Consider the following 17,392-nt stretch of genomic DNA (forward strand, 5'->3'; position numbering starts at 1 on the left):
TTTTTCAAATCTCAGTGATTTTTTTTGTTCAGCGCATCAGACAAGTACCAAGCCCGACCGCAGCCTCTCAGCGACTTTGTAAAGTCACTACAAACTTACAAACATTTTTTTTCAGTGGTTCATAAATAAATATGCAAAAAAAAAAAAAATGCTTCTCAACATTTTTTATTAGTTAAACATACCTAATTTTACTTTTAAGTACTGAACTTGTAACCTGTTCTCTTTATCACAGATGAAGGATTCTTTACTTGTTTTGTTCCTCCCACTTAAGTTTTGGAAACTCATACCTGTTTGCATCTTAATGATTTGTACCCTGTTCCAGACTGTGATATTTGTCTTGGCATGTTTATGTTGTTTGTTTTACAGTTTAATGTCTGCCCTCTCAGCCCCGTTTAAAAGACTGTCACCTGGTTAAATAAAGGGAAACTATCTGCACTGAAGGGCCTCTAACACCACTGTTTCAGGCACCGGCTGAGATGATCCAATACAGTTAAAAAAAAAAACGACTATGAACTTGTTTAGATTATGAGGTATTTACTTTTTTTGAACTACTGGAAATCTGGAGAAAAAAAGTGTCTTAATTTTTATTATGGAACTTAAAACCTGTTGTGAAGTCTTTATAATTCTGTATTAAGTGTACATTTGTATTGTTGCTGTAAATGATGCTGAATTGAGTTGAATGTGTAGATTGTAATATCGTATATATGTGTGAACAGAATAAATCAATAAAGTTGAATTAAATGTTTCTCTTCTGTTAAAGGAAGTTTATTAAAGAGCTGGACAAAACGTTTCACTGATGTATAACTGAGGACATTCTCAGCATAAAAACAACAAAGTGCTGTTAGAGCGGATGTGAATCCCAAACTCTTTGTTTAGAGAACTGCTTCTATGTAATAGAAGGTTTATTTCATGTCACAGCATAATAAAACATGTTTACAGCCTTGTACATAAAACAGATGTCTACTGCATAGGACATCAGTAAAAAAAGGAAATAACTATAGAGGGCCCTTAGGTGAGGAAGGCCCACAAAGGTAATATAATGGATAGCTATGGGTGCAGGGAGGAACTCATAGAGAATGCCTATGTTGGCCTTACAGGGTCCTAAATATGTGCGATGTCCCTGTCTTTCACAGTTTGCTTCCCTTTGTTTTATTATTTTGCGAAAATACATATTTGTCTCAAGTGTTGAAAAAATCCTTTATCACAAGAACATGGTGTGTTTTTTTTCTGTACAAATATGCAGCACTGTGCAAAAGTATTAGGCAAGAGAAATCTAAATCAAATCAATATTTGGTGTGACCACCCTTTGCCTTCAAAACAGCATCAATTCTTCTCGGTACACTTGCACAGTTTTTGAAGGAACTCGGCTGGTAGGTTGTTCCAAACATCTTGGAGAACTAACCACAGATCTTCTGTGGATGTAGGCTTCCTCAAATCTCTTCATGTAACTCCAGACAGACTCGATGCTGTTGAGATCAGGGCTCTGTGGGGGCCATACCATCACTTCCAGGACTTCTTGTTCTTCTTTATGCTGACGATAGTTCTTAATGACATTGGCTGTATGTTTGGGGTCGTTGTCCTGCTGCAGAATACATTTGGGGCCAATCATATGCCTCCCTGATGGTATTGCATGATGGATAAGTATCTGCCTTGTATCTCTCAGCATTGAGGACACCATTAATCCTGACCAAATCTCCAACTCCATTTGCAGAAATGCAGCCCCAGACTTTCAAGGAACCTCCACCATGCTTCACTGTTGCCTGCAGACACTCATTATCGTAGCGCTCTCCAGCCCTTCGGCAAACAAACTGCCTTCTGCTACAGCCAAATATTTTACATTTTGACTCATCAGTCCAGAGCACCTGCTGCCATTTTTCTGCACCCCAGTTCCTATGTTTTCGTGCACAGTTGAGTCGCTTGGCCTTGTTTCCATGTCGGAGGCTTTTTGGCTGCAACTCTTCCATGAAGACCACTTGTGGCCAGACTTCTCCGGACAGTAGATGGGTGTACCTGGGTCCCACTGGTTTCTGCCAGTTCTGAGCTGATGGCACTGCTGGACATCTTCTGATTTCAAAGGGAAATAAGCTTGATGTGTTTTTCATCCGCTGCACTAAGTTTCCTCGGCCGACCACTGCGTCTACAATCCTCAATGTTGCCCGTTTCTTCGTGCTTCTTCCAAAGACCTTGAACAGTACATCTTGAAACCCCAGTCTGCTTTGAAATCTTTGTCTGGGAGAGACCTTGCTGATGCAGGATAACTACCTCGTGTCTTGTTGCTGTGCTCAGTCTTGCCATGGTGTATGACCTGTGACATGAAACTGTCTTCCACAACCTCGCCTTGGTAGCAGAGTTTGGCTGTTCCTCACCCAGTTTTAAGCCTCATACACAGCTGTTTCTGTTAATGACTGTGTTTCAACCTACATGTGAAATTGATGCTCATTAGCACCTGTTTGGTATAATTGGTTGATCATACACCTGACTAAAATCCTACAAAATCCCTGACTTTGTGCAAGTGTACCTATAAGAATTGATGCTGGTTTAAAGCAAAGGGTAGTAACACCAAATATTGATTTGATTTAGATCTTTCTTTTGTGCGCTCACTAAAAATAAACAATTATTATTTATATTTTTGAAAGCATTCGTAGTTTACAGCATATTTTCACACCTGCCTAAAACGTTTGCAAAGTACTGTACATTGATTTTTATTTGTATTAAATTGTTGTTTTTAAATGTATTTTTGTTCCGTAGGTAGACCTATATATGCACAATATTCAGAAGCAAATTTCACGTTAGGGGACAATAAAATCGCTCCTTTTTATTGACAGATAACCCAGTTAACTGACAAGGAACTCTACGAATAGGACTTGCTGTTATGAAAGTGACGTGGCAACGCTAGCCAATCAGCGCTGGAGGAACCGCCTCTTCACTTCCTGTGTCCGTTACAGTGAACTGCGGCTTGGCTGATGTAAAGTTGCATGTCCACGGCTGAATAGACGCCACCGGTTGTCGCTTCTGGCGTGTGATTTCTTTTTTTTTGTATAGAAAGTATTTAGCTTCCCCTTCTCAGCGGACTGTCGTGGCATCTGGGCCGACATGGCGACGGAGATAACGAAAGGTGTGGAACAGGTCTCAGTTGGTAAGAAAGAAATTAGCTTAGCCGAAGCTAGACAGCTAGCGTAGTAAGCTATCTCCTATAGACATGTTGTGGTTCATATTGCATCAGTTGCAGTGATGTTAGCATTTAGCATGCAAGCTAACCCTTATTTCTGATTATGTAGGTGTTTGTTTGATTTATACTGACCAAGCTTACACGGTAAATGAAATTGTGTGCGACACCCTAATGAATAAAAGTATTAGATATAAAATTGTTTGCCAGGAAAATCAATTTTAAGCAAATTATGTTTTAATTCAGCCATGACAGCTGTCAGTTTGTAATGCAGCAGCTAAGGGGCGGTGATAGTCAGTTAACCTAGTTTAGACACTGACCTTGCTTTGTTATTTTAATCTTTTTTTCCATCAACGTATGATGTAAAATAGTCATCAAAATCAAGTCCGGTAACATCAGACAGTTGAAATATCTACGTACTTGATGTGCTTTCGGTTTTGGTTCTGCCTGACACCTACTGTCTGCAGAGCTGTGTCCACCCATGCATAATCATAATATCTCTATTTCTAAATATGTCTATTTGGTATTCTTACCACCTCACACATAATGTCTGTGTACCAACCCCAAAATATAAGTGTGATAAGCTTCAGCTCTTCAGGAAGCTGTGGTTTGCTGCTTGCCAAATTTAGGAAATGTATTTTTTTCTAATTTAATTCTAACAATGGTGACAATTTTGAACTCAATTTATAAGGTGAAGGGCGTGAAGAGGGGTAGAGTATATGGCCTAGTCTTTTACAATTTAGACTAGTCCCTTAATATGTGAGCTATTCCTACCAAAGATATTCGTACTACTACTGTAGTACAAGTACAGTAACTTAGCACTTTACTAGACAGTTATAGAATGTGATTAATAATAATAATAATTATACTGTTTATTTATATAGCGCTTTAAAAGGTACTCAAAGGCACTTTACATGAAAGAAAGAACAGAAGCAACAAAAGACATTAAGAACATATACAATGAAAAAAGTACAGTTAAATAAAATATGTATATAAAGGTAAGAGAAGGTTAAAAAGAAATAATAAGAGATCATAGATTAAAGGCAGATTTATATAGGTGGGTTTTGAGTGCGGTTTTAAAGGACAGGAGTGAGGGAGTTTCTGAGGTGTTGGGGAAGAGAGTTGCAGAGGGAGGGCGCAGCGATGGAAAAGGCTCTGTCCCCCAGGTTTGGTTTTTGGTTCGGGTGAGGAGGTTGGCATCAGTAGATCTTAGGTTAGGGGTGGGAGTGTATGGGAGAAGGAGGTCAGCGAGGTAGGAGGGGGCAAGATTGTGAATGTATGTAATATATTATACATACTTTACATTCACTACAGCAACAGTGTTATTTTTAACATTCTTTCTAGGAATGCGCGATATTGGATTTTTCGCCGATATTTTCCAACCCTTTTTGCCGATAAATGATTTCGTTACCGACATATATTAGGCACATGTTTTTTTTCCACCTAACTGCAGAGAACATCAAGTCTACCCTGAACTGGAATTGATATCATGCCTACTCTTATTGTAGTGGCCCACTGGCAGATGCAGAAATGACATAATGCAGTGCTTTTTCAAATTTACACATTTACTTGGTAAGATAAGAAAACTACTTAAACTTAGGTTATGTACAAAATGCCATATTTATTTGTATGTAACATTTTCTTTCAAATAAAACTAATATTCATACAGCATAGACAGGCATGGATGACATTCAGCCCCTCCTCACATGACCGATGCTGAGCAACCATTGCAAATAGCAACCTTGCTGACATTCGGAAGCTTCGATAAACTGCCAAACTGCAGACATTCTGCACCCTTCTTCACGCCTGACAGAAGAGGCGTGGTGCGTGCAGTGCGCACACACCTGCGCCTAGTTAATGTCGTAGCATTACATCAAGCTTTCTTAGGGAATCTTCGAGCATTGAGGCATAATTAAAACGTTTGAGCAGCGGAAAATATCGCCGGAAAAATGACATATCAGCCGATGTCATTTTCTAGCCACAATCAGCAGATATCGATAGCGTGCCAATATTATCGAGCATCCCTAATTCTTTTCATTTATTTTGCTTAATTTAGTTTTATACTGCAGTTAGTTCCTAACAAGTCGTTTCACTTTAAAAGAGGCATTGCACATGTGCTGGTATAAAGTACAACAGAACTGGGACTCCAACAGAATGTGGAACTTAATATGTATCATTCCACTTATGGTGTTCCAAAGTCGCTTAAGTTATTTAACAGGAAACGGTGTTGGTCTAGATTGATGAAGCAATTTTATGATTCAGAGTGAGTGCTGAGTCATATTCTGCCTCTGATCCTCAGGTGAGATGTATGTGTCGGACAAATGTGGCAACGACCAGGATGGAGACGGCACGGAGCAGAAGCCCTTCAAAACTGCTCTCAAGGTAAACAGTCATGCAGCTTAAAGAACCTCCTGCTTTGTAGTGTTGTTGTATCAAGGCATGTGTTATCATTGAATTTATTTGCTTCACTGGTTGATCCAGTTAGGCTGATATGTCTGTCAACATCTTATTTTGTTTATGAACAAATCCTTACAGGCTCTGATGTTTGCTGGGAAGGAGCCGTTCCCAACCATCTACGTGGAATCACAGAAGGAAGGAGAGGTTAGTTTCTCATGAAATATCCTCTCTTTACAGTTTTCTACACTGCTTTGAATTAGCTACTAGGTTTGACACGAATGCTTCAATCAATCAATCAGACAATTCAACAGATTCACCCATAGAACTGCTGGTTGCCCCCCAAAAAACATTGTAATTTAAAACTCACTAAAAGTGTTTTGTAATTGTTTTTATTTTACACCAATTCTCTTTTTTTTCTTAGTCTCTTCATGTTTTGTGTTTCTCCTCTTCCTCCTCCTCAGCGTTGGGCTGTGATCTCTAAGACGCAGATGAAGAATGCAAAGAAGGCCTTTAACCGGGAGCAGACGAAGAACGATGCCAAAGATAAGAAAGAGGTGTGTGTATGTGTGTGTGTGTGTGTGTGTGTGTGTGTGTTCCTCACATCAGCTCCTGCTAGAACAAAACTAAACAGATTTCTGGGCTCGTTATGTTTTCTCTCTGTCATTAGTGTATCAAAGCTCAGTATGTTGTTGTTTTCTTTCTACTTAATGAATTAAAGAAGCAGATGTAAATGTTTGATGCATGTTTGTGGTGCAGGCAGAGGACACCGAGAGGAGAGAGAAGAACCTGGAAGAAGCCAAGAAGATCGTCATTGAGAAGGACTCGAGCCTGCCTGAGCCTGACGCTGTAAGCCTAGCCTTTATCAATGCAGCCTTTTATTGTATGAATTGCGACACAGGTTTTACATAGTGGTTGTTCATATTGTCAGCTGCAGTTATATAAAAGCCTTAAGGTATTCATTGGACGTTGGTGCATATGAGTAACTGAATAACTTTCATGAAATGTTTTTGTGGTAACACTTTATGTTTTAACTGCTCTTTAGCTTTTATAGGGACCGAATAATTACACACCAACACTAGGCAGTTTCTTGTACAAAACAAGTTCCCAACCTTTAGTTGTCTCTTGTTTATTGTGCAGGTTAAAATCCAACATCTGGAGCCCAAGAGAGGTCAGAGAGTCAAAGTGTTCGGATGGGTTCATCGCCTCAGGAGGCAGGGTGAGCGCCATGACACATGAGAATAATACTAAGGCAACACTTGCATTCACAATGTGTCTTACTTTTACTGTAATTAAAAGAACAATATGTATTTTTTATATATAATATTTATCATAAAAAGGCCATGATATGTCATCAGAGATTAAGGCAATGCTGCAGCCAGTATGTTCTCCTCCTGAAATTTCCATTCCGATGCTGAACGTCTGTGTGTTTTGGGCTAACCCTAACCCTCACCTAACGGTCGGAATGCTGAAGCAGGAAAGGCTAACATTCGAATTTGGACTGCAGTACCCTTTTTAGACGCTAGCTGTCAATGCTGCATATTGGTCCTTTAACAGACAATAGGGCTGTACCCGGATCAGAATTCAGATTAAACTCTGATTAAATATATTACAGCCTTAGGTTGTTACGTGAATATATAAGGAGCCTCATTCACCTTCATTAGACTTAAAAAACCATCATATAATACAAACTGTGATGCCGACTCACAGCGCTGGGAGGGAGGGAGCGGGTGATGAAGTGATGACGTGATGTACAACTTAGTTTGATCATGAAGCCTGATGCTACTGGTGCTCATCAGTGAAATATATGAACTACACAGCAGACTGGAGTCGCTGTTAACAGTGACAGACAGACAGAAACATCCGTGCGATTAACACACAGATCCACATTATTAAACGTCTGTGTCCTCCCCGCGCTGCGTCATGATAAACTATGATGAACTGATCGCAGCTTCTGCTCGTGTCATTCACGTGAGGAGACTCATACTTTATAGTAACTGTGCGCGGAAATACAGACAGATCGAGACGTTATTGAGCCAGGTACAGAGCATGAGAAACACAGATGGTGATCTCTCTGCAGTTAACCAACAGCGCATGTCACGGGGGACAAAAAAAAGACGGCTCAACTTGAAGTCGACTGAGGGGTCACAGACAGATTCGACTCGTGGACTTCAGGGGGCAGCCCTAACAGACTTATATTTTCATTCGCTGTATGTTTTTTGTCTCCTACAGGGAAGAACCTGATGTTCATCGTGCTGAGAGATGGAACTGGTTTCCTTCAGTGTGTCTTGGCTGATAAACTGGTACAACTTAATAACTTACTCATTTTACACTTTTTATAGTCAGTTCATTTAATGTGCAGCCATATTTGGTCTTCATTTATGCTGTATAACAATTCACACAAAGACGTCTTTTTTTCTGATATGGATTTAAATAGAGATTGGAAAACACAGAACCTAAAACCTACCACACTTCACTCTGATTAAGATTGTGTTTCTCGCTTTGTAACAGAGACTAGAGTACTCTTTTATAATCTGATTAGCTTCTGAAGTACAAATGTTTCAATCAAAATAAGGCTAAATGAATCTTCTAATCAGAGCACGCTCAAGACAAACGCGTGGGATTGGTCAGGCAGATTACTGTGATTAAGGAGCGCTTGAGTTGATGCATCAAAGCAGACGCTAAAATACAAATTAGCAATATCACAAGTGTTCATTTTTTAAGCTGATACAGCTACATGGTAACTGCTCTTCCTTCAGATGCTAACTGGCTTGTTTTCTTGTTGTTGTTTTCAGTGCCAATGCTACAATGGCTTGGTGTTGTCCACAGAGAGTACTGTAGCTCTGTACGGCACTGTCACTCCAGTTCCTGAGGGGAAACAGGTAAACACACCTGCTGCACAACATTTAAAACCTGCAGTACATCTACTGGCACTCAAGAGACAAGGTTACTCAGAGAAATCAGGTCACACAGGAAATCAGACACTAAACACTTACATGCACTTGCATGCGTCTTTACATGCTGTATCATTGTCTTAATCTTTTCTGATACGATACCTACATATGTCAAACTGCCGTTACTGATGAGTGTTTTGATATCGGTGAGATTGTCTGGGTAGAGTTTTAAGGGGGGGGGGCAGATGTTGAGATCCTCAATTCTATAGTTTGGGCATTATTGCAGGCGTTTCCAGTACTGGTATTGGTATCAGAACAACGGAGAGGGAGGGGAAACACACATTCATACTGCACGATAGATGCTGTATAATAACATGATGGTCTTCATTGAGTTCCTGTCTTCCTCTCCCAGGCGCCCGGAGGCCACGAGCTGCACTGTGACTTCTGGGAGGTGATCGGCTTGGCTCCGGCAGGCGGCGCCGACAACCTGCTGAACGAGGAGTCGGACGTGGACGTCCAGCTGAACAACCGACACATGCTGATCAGAGGGGAGAACGTCTCCAAGATCCTCCGAGTCCGATCCACCGTCACACAGTGCTTCAGGGACCACTTCTTCAGCCGCGGATACTACGAGGTGAAACACGGCGACTGCAATGATGAATGATTTTCAAAGCTTATTTATAAAAAAAAGAGCAAAGTACAAATAATTCAGGTCGACGGTTTCTCACCTAGACTGTTCCTTTAACAGGTAAAATAGACTGTTGTTGCACAGATGACGGAGTATATCACCTATAGACTAATCTGATTCTTTTAATGTGACGCAGCAGAAGTGGGAAATGGTTTTTATGTGGACTTGCAAAAGCAGTTAGTTAATACAGCTGCAGGAGAGCAGAAAATAGACGGTGAATCTGATATAAAAGAGTTAAAATTACAAACAGTAATGCTTGATCTCATGAGTGCAGTGGATGCTGCTGGAAGTCCATAAGAAACTGCATACTAAACCACTAACTATTTAACCTGTCACTACACTCAGAGTTTCTGTTAACGTCAGGTCGTGCAAAAGACAACAAAACATTAAAGTGTGACTGCACCCACAGGGTGACCATAACTCCACCCACTGCACAATTTTGAAAAATGCTCAAAGTGGGCAAGAGGCTGAGAGGGGGGTGGAGGGGGCGGGTGTGTCCGGCAGCTCGGTGACGTCCCCTCCCCTGGCCAGAGATAAATGGAGAGCGACACAAGGCACAAGGCACATATGCCCCAGAGGGCTCTTTTGAGGTGGAGGACTTCTCCCCTCCAGAGTCCCCTGAAGAGCACTGCAGTGTGGTGGAGGACCATGGTCCAGTTATCCAGTTATCTGAGACAACCCATCATATACGGGCTCTCTAACCCCTGTTTGTTAATTCTTTTGTTCCCGGTTGTAGATCACTCCTCCGACCCTGGTGCAGACTCAAGTGGAGGGCGGCTCCACGCTATTTAACCTCAACTACTTTGGCGAACAGGCGTACCTGACTCAGTCCTCCCAGCTCTACCTGGAGACCTGCATACCTGCCCTGGGCGACACCTTCAGCATCGCCCAGTCGTACCGGGCCGAGCAGTCCCGCACCCGCAGACACCTTTCTGAGTGAGAATGCTTTTTTTTCTCTCATTCCCAAAACGAGCTAATCTTCATGTCACTGCCTGCTGCTTTAGCTGCTGGCTTTAAGAGTACAATTCCAACTTGACTGGTTACGGCATGCAATGTGCTCCGACCGGTCCAGTTCCTGAGACAACAATTATAACTGTTGCATCACTACAAAGACTTCAGGAGAGAATGAGGAGACACATATGAGTTGTCAGGTCAGGTCAGCCATGTTCTAATTGAGTTTAGACAGATTTCAGTCGCACATGATTCAGTAAATAATGAAAACCTGAAAACTAAGAACTACTGCATCAGACTTTAGGAGACACCTCGTCTCTTCCCTGTGCGTGGATGAACCTGCGTTCCTCCTGACACTGTGCCTTCTGCATTCTGATTATTTGTTTATTTATGCATGATCGCTTTATTCTCCTGTGTTCAGGTACACTCACATCGAGGCCGAGTGTCCCTTCATGTCCTTTGAGGATCTGCTGAACAGACTGGAGGATCTGGTGTGTGACGTGGTGGACCGAGTGCTCAAATCCCCCGCTGCCCAGCTGCTCTACGACATCAACCCCGTACGTCACGTTTTGTGAAAATGAAAGATGGTTTTCAAGCTCAAACTAGGTGTTAAGTTTGACTTTAGTGTTACATTTTGCACCTTTATTAACACTTATAAGGAGTCATACATTATGTTGAAGTCATTGGTAGCTTTTCTGGTGCTTTTCATCACATGATCCTCGTTAGTAGATCTAGTTGATAATTTAATTTAAACAGATATTGATAATTTCACTGATGCTGTTTATTCTAGAACTTCAAGCCTCCCACGAGGCCCTTCAAGAGGATGAACTACACTGAGGCCATCGACTGGCTCAAAGAGCACGACATCAAGAAGGACGACGGCACCTACTACGAGTTTGGAGAGGTGCGGCAAAACAAGACGCACACATAAACACACCCATCAGAATGTCTTACACTCTCCAAATGAGCTCAAAAGAGCTCTCATCGTCACCCACAATTCCTCCTGTTTTTTGTTCGGTTTTTAAGTAAATCTGGAGTCTGCAGGATGTTCGCCAGAAACTCTCTCTCTCTCTCTCTCTTAAGCGTTCAGACTCCGTGCTCAAAAACAGTAACTTGCAAAGTGTTTCAGACTCGTCAAAATAAAAGTAGAAGCAGAGATATCTGGTTTTCTGGTCCGTAGCATTGATCCTTTCATTAGCCACTGCCTGCCTGCCTGGTAAACATCTTTCCACCTCCCCAGTCTTTTTGTTTGAGGATACTTGTCTCTTGGGCAACTCTGATGACATCACTGTGACATCACAAGGGTAGTTTTCCCAGATTTTACGTTCAGGTACTTTCATTAGGCATGGGCGGTATCCATTTTTTCATACTGTTATACCCTCTTGCCATAACACCAAGGTTTAAGGTATATGAAAATGTGGAGCGGCTTGTTGTGACGCTGTCACAGATGTATGGCATGGTTGTGCGATTACTCGGACGGTCCTTGCTACACAACACAGGATTATATGACATGTTAACATAAATGATACGACTTGCAGATCTCAAGGACCCACACACATGAAAATAACAGCTTTATTGGTCGCTGATCTCTTCTCTTTTCTCTCCGCTCTCCGAGTCACCGCGTGTGCCCATTTCCAGGGGGCGTTCCCGCTGTAACTCTCCGGAGCCATCCTCCGAATGCAAAGTCACCTATAATTTAATGAGGTCATCAGCTGTCAGCATAATACACGGCATGCTGGCCATAATAACTGTTGCGTAAACCTGTATTATTTGTTACAGTTGCACCATCTTTCTCTGCTCTGTCGTTCACCCTGCAGCAGTAGCCTGACCTCTGTGCGCATGCTGTGCATCCCAATCACCTCTACATAACATTTGCATCAGTTCAATAGCAAAAAAGCGTCTGGATTTTTGACGGTATAGAAATTCATACCGTCTGGATTTCTAAATACCCTGGTATACTGAAACACCATGATACCGCCCAAACTAATTTACATCTGTTTGGTTTGTTTGTGTCTCTCTCAGGACATCCCGGAGGCTCCAGAGAGGCTGATGACCGACAGCATCAACGAGACCATCCTGCTCTGTCGCTTCCCAGCTGAGATCAAATCCTTCTACATGCAGCGCTGCCCTGAAGACAAACGCCTCACTGAGTCGGTACGAATCTAAATGAATTGAACTTCTGGCACCAAACCTGGCGGGAATGGTGCATCAGGGTGATGTAGGGCACTTTCTTTGAAGGCTGACATTCAGGTCACAAATGTCTTTTTGAGGTACAGAAATACATTTGAACTCTTTGTGAGCTAAATGAATATTATCCTCTACAGCAGTGTTTCATTTAATTCTTGAACTTTTCATCAGAAATGACCACGAAGCAAATAATGCAGCTTTGTTTTCAGTAAGCTTGCCACCATTGCAAGCAGTAATTGTCCATTCATTTCCATAGTATATAAAAAAGCATTTAAGAATATTTTTTACAGTTATGAAAAAACCGTACAGTTTTGGGCTACCTCCACTCTGGCATTAAGGATCTCTTAAAACGAATACTTTCCGAAACGCAGTTTACTTCGTCAGGACTGATTTTTAATGTGTACACTGCAAAGCAGAGACTTTGCATTATAAGACATTTGAACGTCGCCTCTGGTGTGTGTCTGCTCTGCAGGTCGACGTGTTGATGCCAAATGTTGGCGAGATAGTCGGAGGCTCGATGCGTATCTGGGACGCTGAGGAGCTGCTGGAGGGATACAAGAGGGAGGGAATCGACCCGACCCCGTACTACTGGTACACTGACCAGGTAACGGAAAGCTACAGTTGATTTATTGCTTCAGTAAACATTTTTCTAATGAGTTTATTGTCTTAATCTCTAGTTTAAAGTCTTCTTCAATACAGCATGATGTATTGGGCCGCAACTAACGATAATTTCTGTTATTGTTTAGTCTTTTGGTTCTTCAGATAATCGAGTAGTTGTTTGAAATGTTAGAAAATGTTTCCCAAACCGTAAGCTGACAACTTCAAATCCCCTGTGTTGCTGTATTTTAGTTTCAGTGTGTATTAAAACCCTCTCTGTGTGTGTTTGTGTGTTTCAGAGGAAATACGGCACATGTCCTCACGGCGGTTACGGCCTGGGTCTGGAGCGTTTCCTCACCTGGCTGCTGAACAGACATCACATCCGAGACGTCTGCCTGTACCCCCGATTCATCCAGCGCTGCCGACCATGAACACACACACAATCATACACAAACACACAGTTACATTCGCATCTTGTTAGTATTTCTTGACCTGGCATGTGGCAGTGCTTTGTGAGCCAAAAAATGCGTCGCTTCAATATTCAAGCAAAGAATAATTTTTCTTCATGTGTGCTGAACTCCAACACGTCTCAGCACAGATGTTAGAAATCTCACCTTCAAACGCCACAGCTTCCTCATTTGTTCCGTAGCTTGAAACTGGCTTCACTACACTTTGCAAATGTGGTCGTAAAAGCTGCTAAATAAAAAGCAACTTCTGAGTCAGATGTATTTTTTGCAAGCTTACTGTTAAATCAAAACAATTGCAATTGGGTGTCAAAGCTTTATTGGAAAATTAGAGCAAGTAGTCACAAAAAGTCTTGGAAAAATTGTCATTAGGTTTAGATACAAAGTCGATTGTCAGAATACATGTAACGCCATGTTTGCATTAGAAAACCACCTTTGTGTGTCTGAAGACGTGAGAAAACCACAGAATGACTTCTGTTCCTTGCACTGAGGAGAAAACTAACTTTGAGGAGCGAAAGTCAGAATTCAAAGTTCTTTCATTTGTTTCTTTGATGCACGTCGAAACATAATTTGCAACAAAGCTCATGTCGGTGACAGTTGCACAACATTTACGTCTCTGTGGTGTCCAGAAAGGTAAAAAAAATAAACAATACATTGAAGGGACAGTACATCTGAATTATGATCAACGCAGCGCTGCCACACACACACACACACACACACACACACACACACACACTTTATTTAACAGACTTTATTGGCGATGGTAAATGCTGTCACTGGTTGGTACAAACTCAAACAACACAAACATCCGCTTCGCTTTCGTGCTCTTTCATGTATTTTTGAACATCTATGAAGTCTGGAAAACACAGTTAGAAATATAACATGAGGTAATGCACTTAAATGCCTGTCAATCATTCAGTGAAGATTCATTCAGTCATTGGTGGTTTAGAAATCATCATGTTTGTGTGTTCTGCCTCTTCATGTGAAAAAAACACCTCAGTTCAAAAATGCACTTAAATAAAATGGGAATCAAACAGACGGTGGTACGAGGGTTTCTCTTCAGGTGGGTCTGTTTGGATCTGTGCAGGGTTCCTACGCAGGAGAAGTAGGAATAAGCAAGAGATTTGATTTTAGTCATTTCCAAGTATGGAAAAGTATTTGTTTACAGACTAAAAGCCCTATTCTGTTTTGTAAAATATAAATTCAGAAATGCAAGTTTTCCAAATATAAAGCCTGGTTGACTAAAGATTCCAGATTAGAAAAGAAAGCTGCAAACTTTGTCTAAAATCGTTTGACATCTCCACAGTCTTAGCTTTGGAGCTTGAATGAACATGGACTACAGTACCTACAGGTACAATCTTCTGGGAATTATTTGGCCACATAATAGCAAATATAGTCAGAATGTAACACGTTAAGAGTTTGATTTCAAAACCATTTACTTGCATAAATATCTAGCTGTTTGCCCTTCAGTGTCAAATATGGTCTGAAAAATCTACCGAGATGTGTGGAAAAGTACGGAATTTTGAAATGGAAAATGTGTTGGAACCCTGTGTTTGGTTTGCCCTTTGGAACAGATATAGACTCCCTTGTCTAAGAGGGGTCTTCATACCTCTCAACAATGAAACTGAATTAAAAGTAAAGGTCCTAGATCAGGGCTGGGCAACCCTGCTCCTGGAGAGCTACCTTCCTGCATGTTTTAGGTTTCTCCGCACTCTAACACACCTGATTTGAATGATCTGCTCGTTATCAACCAACTGAAGCGTCTCAGGGGATTGGTAACCCTCCAGGAGCAGGGTTGCCCACCCCTGTCCTAGATCGAGTACCTGGTAGAAATATACCACAACAATACATCCTGTTAAACTTAAAAAGTGTCACACTTACGCTACACTTTACTTTAAAGGTTTCATATGCTTAGAAAAAAAAAAGAAAAATGGACTTAATATCCAATATTTAAATCTAACATCTAAAAAAGAACAAATGATAAATATATTTATAAGTTATAAGTATGACACATTTTATTAAAGTTTATCTTAAAGTTCTATGTTGCAAATTTGTCACTGTGTCAGATCACGTTAGAGACTCTTTAAGTAACACTGAAAGCATATTGTCTATTTACAGCACTTTTAAGGATACTACTTATTAAAACTTTAACTAGAGGGAGAAAGTGCATTTCTTTTTTGCTAAGAAAACAAGCAATATGTTCTTAAATCTGAGTAATTATCTCAGAATTCTGAGGAGATAATAAATAAATATGGGATGCCTTGTAAGTAAGTATAAGATCAGAACCAGGAGTCCTTAGAGCTTCCAGATAAGTGTACTGTCATGGAAAAATACTCAGGTTAAGGACTCAAAGCCTCAGATAGTTCTTTAAGAATTAAATATAATTTGTGGTTACATTTTTCTCCGTAATCATGTTAGCTTCATTACATTTGCTTTAATAAACAAATAATGTTACACATTTAAATGTGCATAGCTTCAGCTGGCTGTGTTTTAGCACTACTAGCGTTCCAATCAGTAGCTGACCGATTAAATCAGTTCAGCTGCAGTTCGTCTAATGGCCACCAGATGCTGCTCAAGTGCAAGTACTAGTTCAAGTCGTAGCGTGAATTAAGTGGGGAAAAAAATCTCAACTTGTCTGTACATCTGTACAAACGTAAGGAAACTCTTGAGCAGGGTTGGGTATGGATATGAAATTACAACACCAGTGCAAATACCATGAACCTCAATGTGAGACAGTAATACTTCTTTTTTTTCCTTATGATCTTAATGTAAGGATGTTAAAAATATTATTATTAAATATCAAATGATATAAATTAGAATATATTAATTTAAATACTAAAACATTATTGAAGACAATTACCACTGCCCATATCTGTCTGTGTGAGGTCTTCCCTCTTTAGGTGCCACTGTTTTCTTGCTTTGTGTGTATGTTTATTTAAATACAGTTCCTGGTTCATCTTCGGTTCTTTGCCTCAATTCTCGACAAGTGCTTTTGAAAGGAAGAAGGAAATGCTGCTTCACAGAGCAGTTCTGGAAAAACAGGTCTCATTTAAAAGTAACCTGAGCAGTTAAAAGAACAATTGTATAAAAGAAAATAATTAAATGTTCTTGAGGAAGTAAAAGGATTTCTCTTTTTACGAGCTGTTGTGTGACTGAGAGTCAATGCTGATTAAAGTCCTGATAGTCCTGCTTTTATTCTCTTGAAATGGTCTGTTCAATTGACTTTATTATAGCAGGCAGTGCTAGAGGTGTATTAATGTATTGTGATTACTTGCAGGGGGGAAAAGTAAGCTAGATGGCCACAAAGAAAGTACACACAGTACAATGGACAGGTATAACTACATACCTTTGCCCTATAATGTTCCAGGAAGTGATGTATGGAAAATGAAGCACCGTAATTAGAATACTGAATGGTTCTTCCTCCATCTCCCACTTTCTTTCTTTCCTCCATAGTTCTCTTCTGTCCTTTCAAACTTCCCCTCTCATGTGCTTCTTTCCTACACCGGAAACACGTTTAAACAATCAGTGAACAATGTTGTAAAGGAGAGTTTTAAACCATATCTGAGCACACACACACACACCAGACTTTTTGACACACTTACAAACACGCACACACGCTGTCAGTCTACGGAGTGGGCGTGACCGGCACAAACCGGGGCGGGGTTATCTGACAATTTTAGACCGACGTTTATTTGACGTCATACTAACGGCTTTACGTCAAGGACACTAGAGTAAGCGAGATTTAGACCGGAAATTAGGCTAAATTGTCTATCAAATAAAAGCACAAAGTCCATACCTCCAAAAACATACAAAATTAATATGACAAAAATAAGATATATTTAAGTATAAATGCAAGTACCTACAGGCACACCTTTTTTAAAAGTGCACTACCTATGTACAACCCATTCTACAATACCCAACTTTAAATACACTTTCATCCCTCTCTCATTAACATTGGCAATTATAGATCTCATTTAACTACTAAAAGGTGTTTATGCTAAAAATATGTAATTTTTTCTCTTACCTCTCTTCATTGCTGTGCTTTTATTTC

The 17,392-nt window shown here is 40.6% G+C and overlaps 1 protein-coding gene across 2 annotated transcripts; it reads left to right on the forward strand.

The window, feature by feature from the left end:
- Positions 1–2,944: 2,944 nt before the first annotated feature.
- Positions 2,945–14,377, forward strand: nars1 (asparaginyl-tRNA synthetase 1). Of its 2 annotated transcripts, none has more exons than XM_069677349.1 (15): positions 2,945–3,136; positions 5,466–5,548; positions 5,702–5,767; positions 6,025–6,117; positions 6,320–6,409; positions 6,701–6,779; positions 7,793–7,863; positions 8,356–8,442; positions 8,867–9,088; positions 9,879–10,078; positions 10,515–10,650; positions 10,884–10,997; positions 12,116–12,247; positions 12,753–12,884; positions 13,177–14,377. In XM_069677349.1, the coding sequence occupies exons 1-15, from the start codon at positions 3,094–3,096 to the stop codon at positions 13,306–13,308; spliced, it is 1,680 nt and encodes a 559-aa protein (XP_069533450.1). In that variant the 5' UTR covers positions 2,945–3,093; the 3' UTR covers positions 13,309–14,377. The 2 variants fall into 2 exon arrangements, with proteins under 2 accessions (XP_069533450.1, XP_069533451.1); XM_069677350.1 differs by having other exon boundaries at positions 2,945–3,115.
- Positions 14,378–17,392: the final 3,015 nt, after the last annotated feature.

This window comes from Semicossyphus pulcher, unplaced genomic scaffold (genome assembly GCF_022749685.1).
Source record: "Semicossyphus pulcher isolate SPU_LCO1_2020_fin unplaced genomic scaffold, fSemPul1.0.p SCAF_28, whole genome shotgun sequence".
Classification (NCBI taxonomy): Eukaryota; Metazoa; Chordata; class Actinopteri; order Labriformes; family Labridae; genus Semicossyphus; species Semicossyphus pulcher.

Excerpts from the sequence above, each read along its gene's own strand:
- nars1 (XM_069677349.1), top strand. The coding sequence starts at position 3,094 with ATGGCGACGGAGATAACGAAAGGTGTGGAACAGGTCTCAGTTG. Across the intron at positions 9,089-9,878 it reads TCAGCCGCGGATACTACGAG|ATCACTCCTCCGACCCTGGT; the intron begins GTGAAACACGGC and ends TCCCGGTTGTAG. Across the intron at positions 10,998-12,115 it reads CCTACTACGAGTTTGGAGAG|GACATCCCGGAGGCTCCAGA; the intron begins GTGCGGCAAAAC and ends TGTCTCTCTCAG.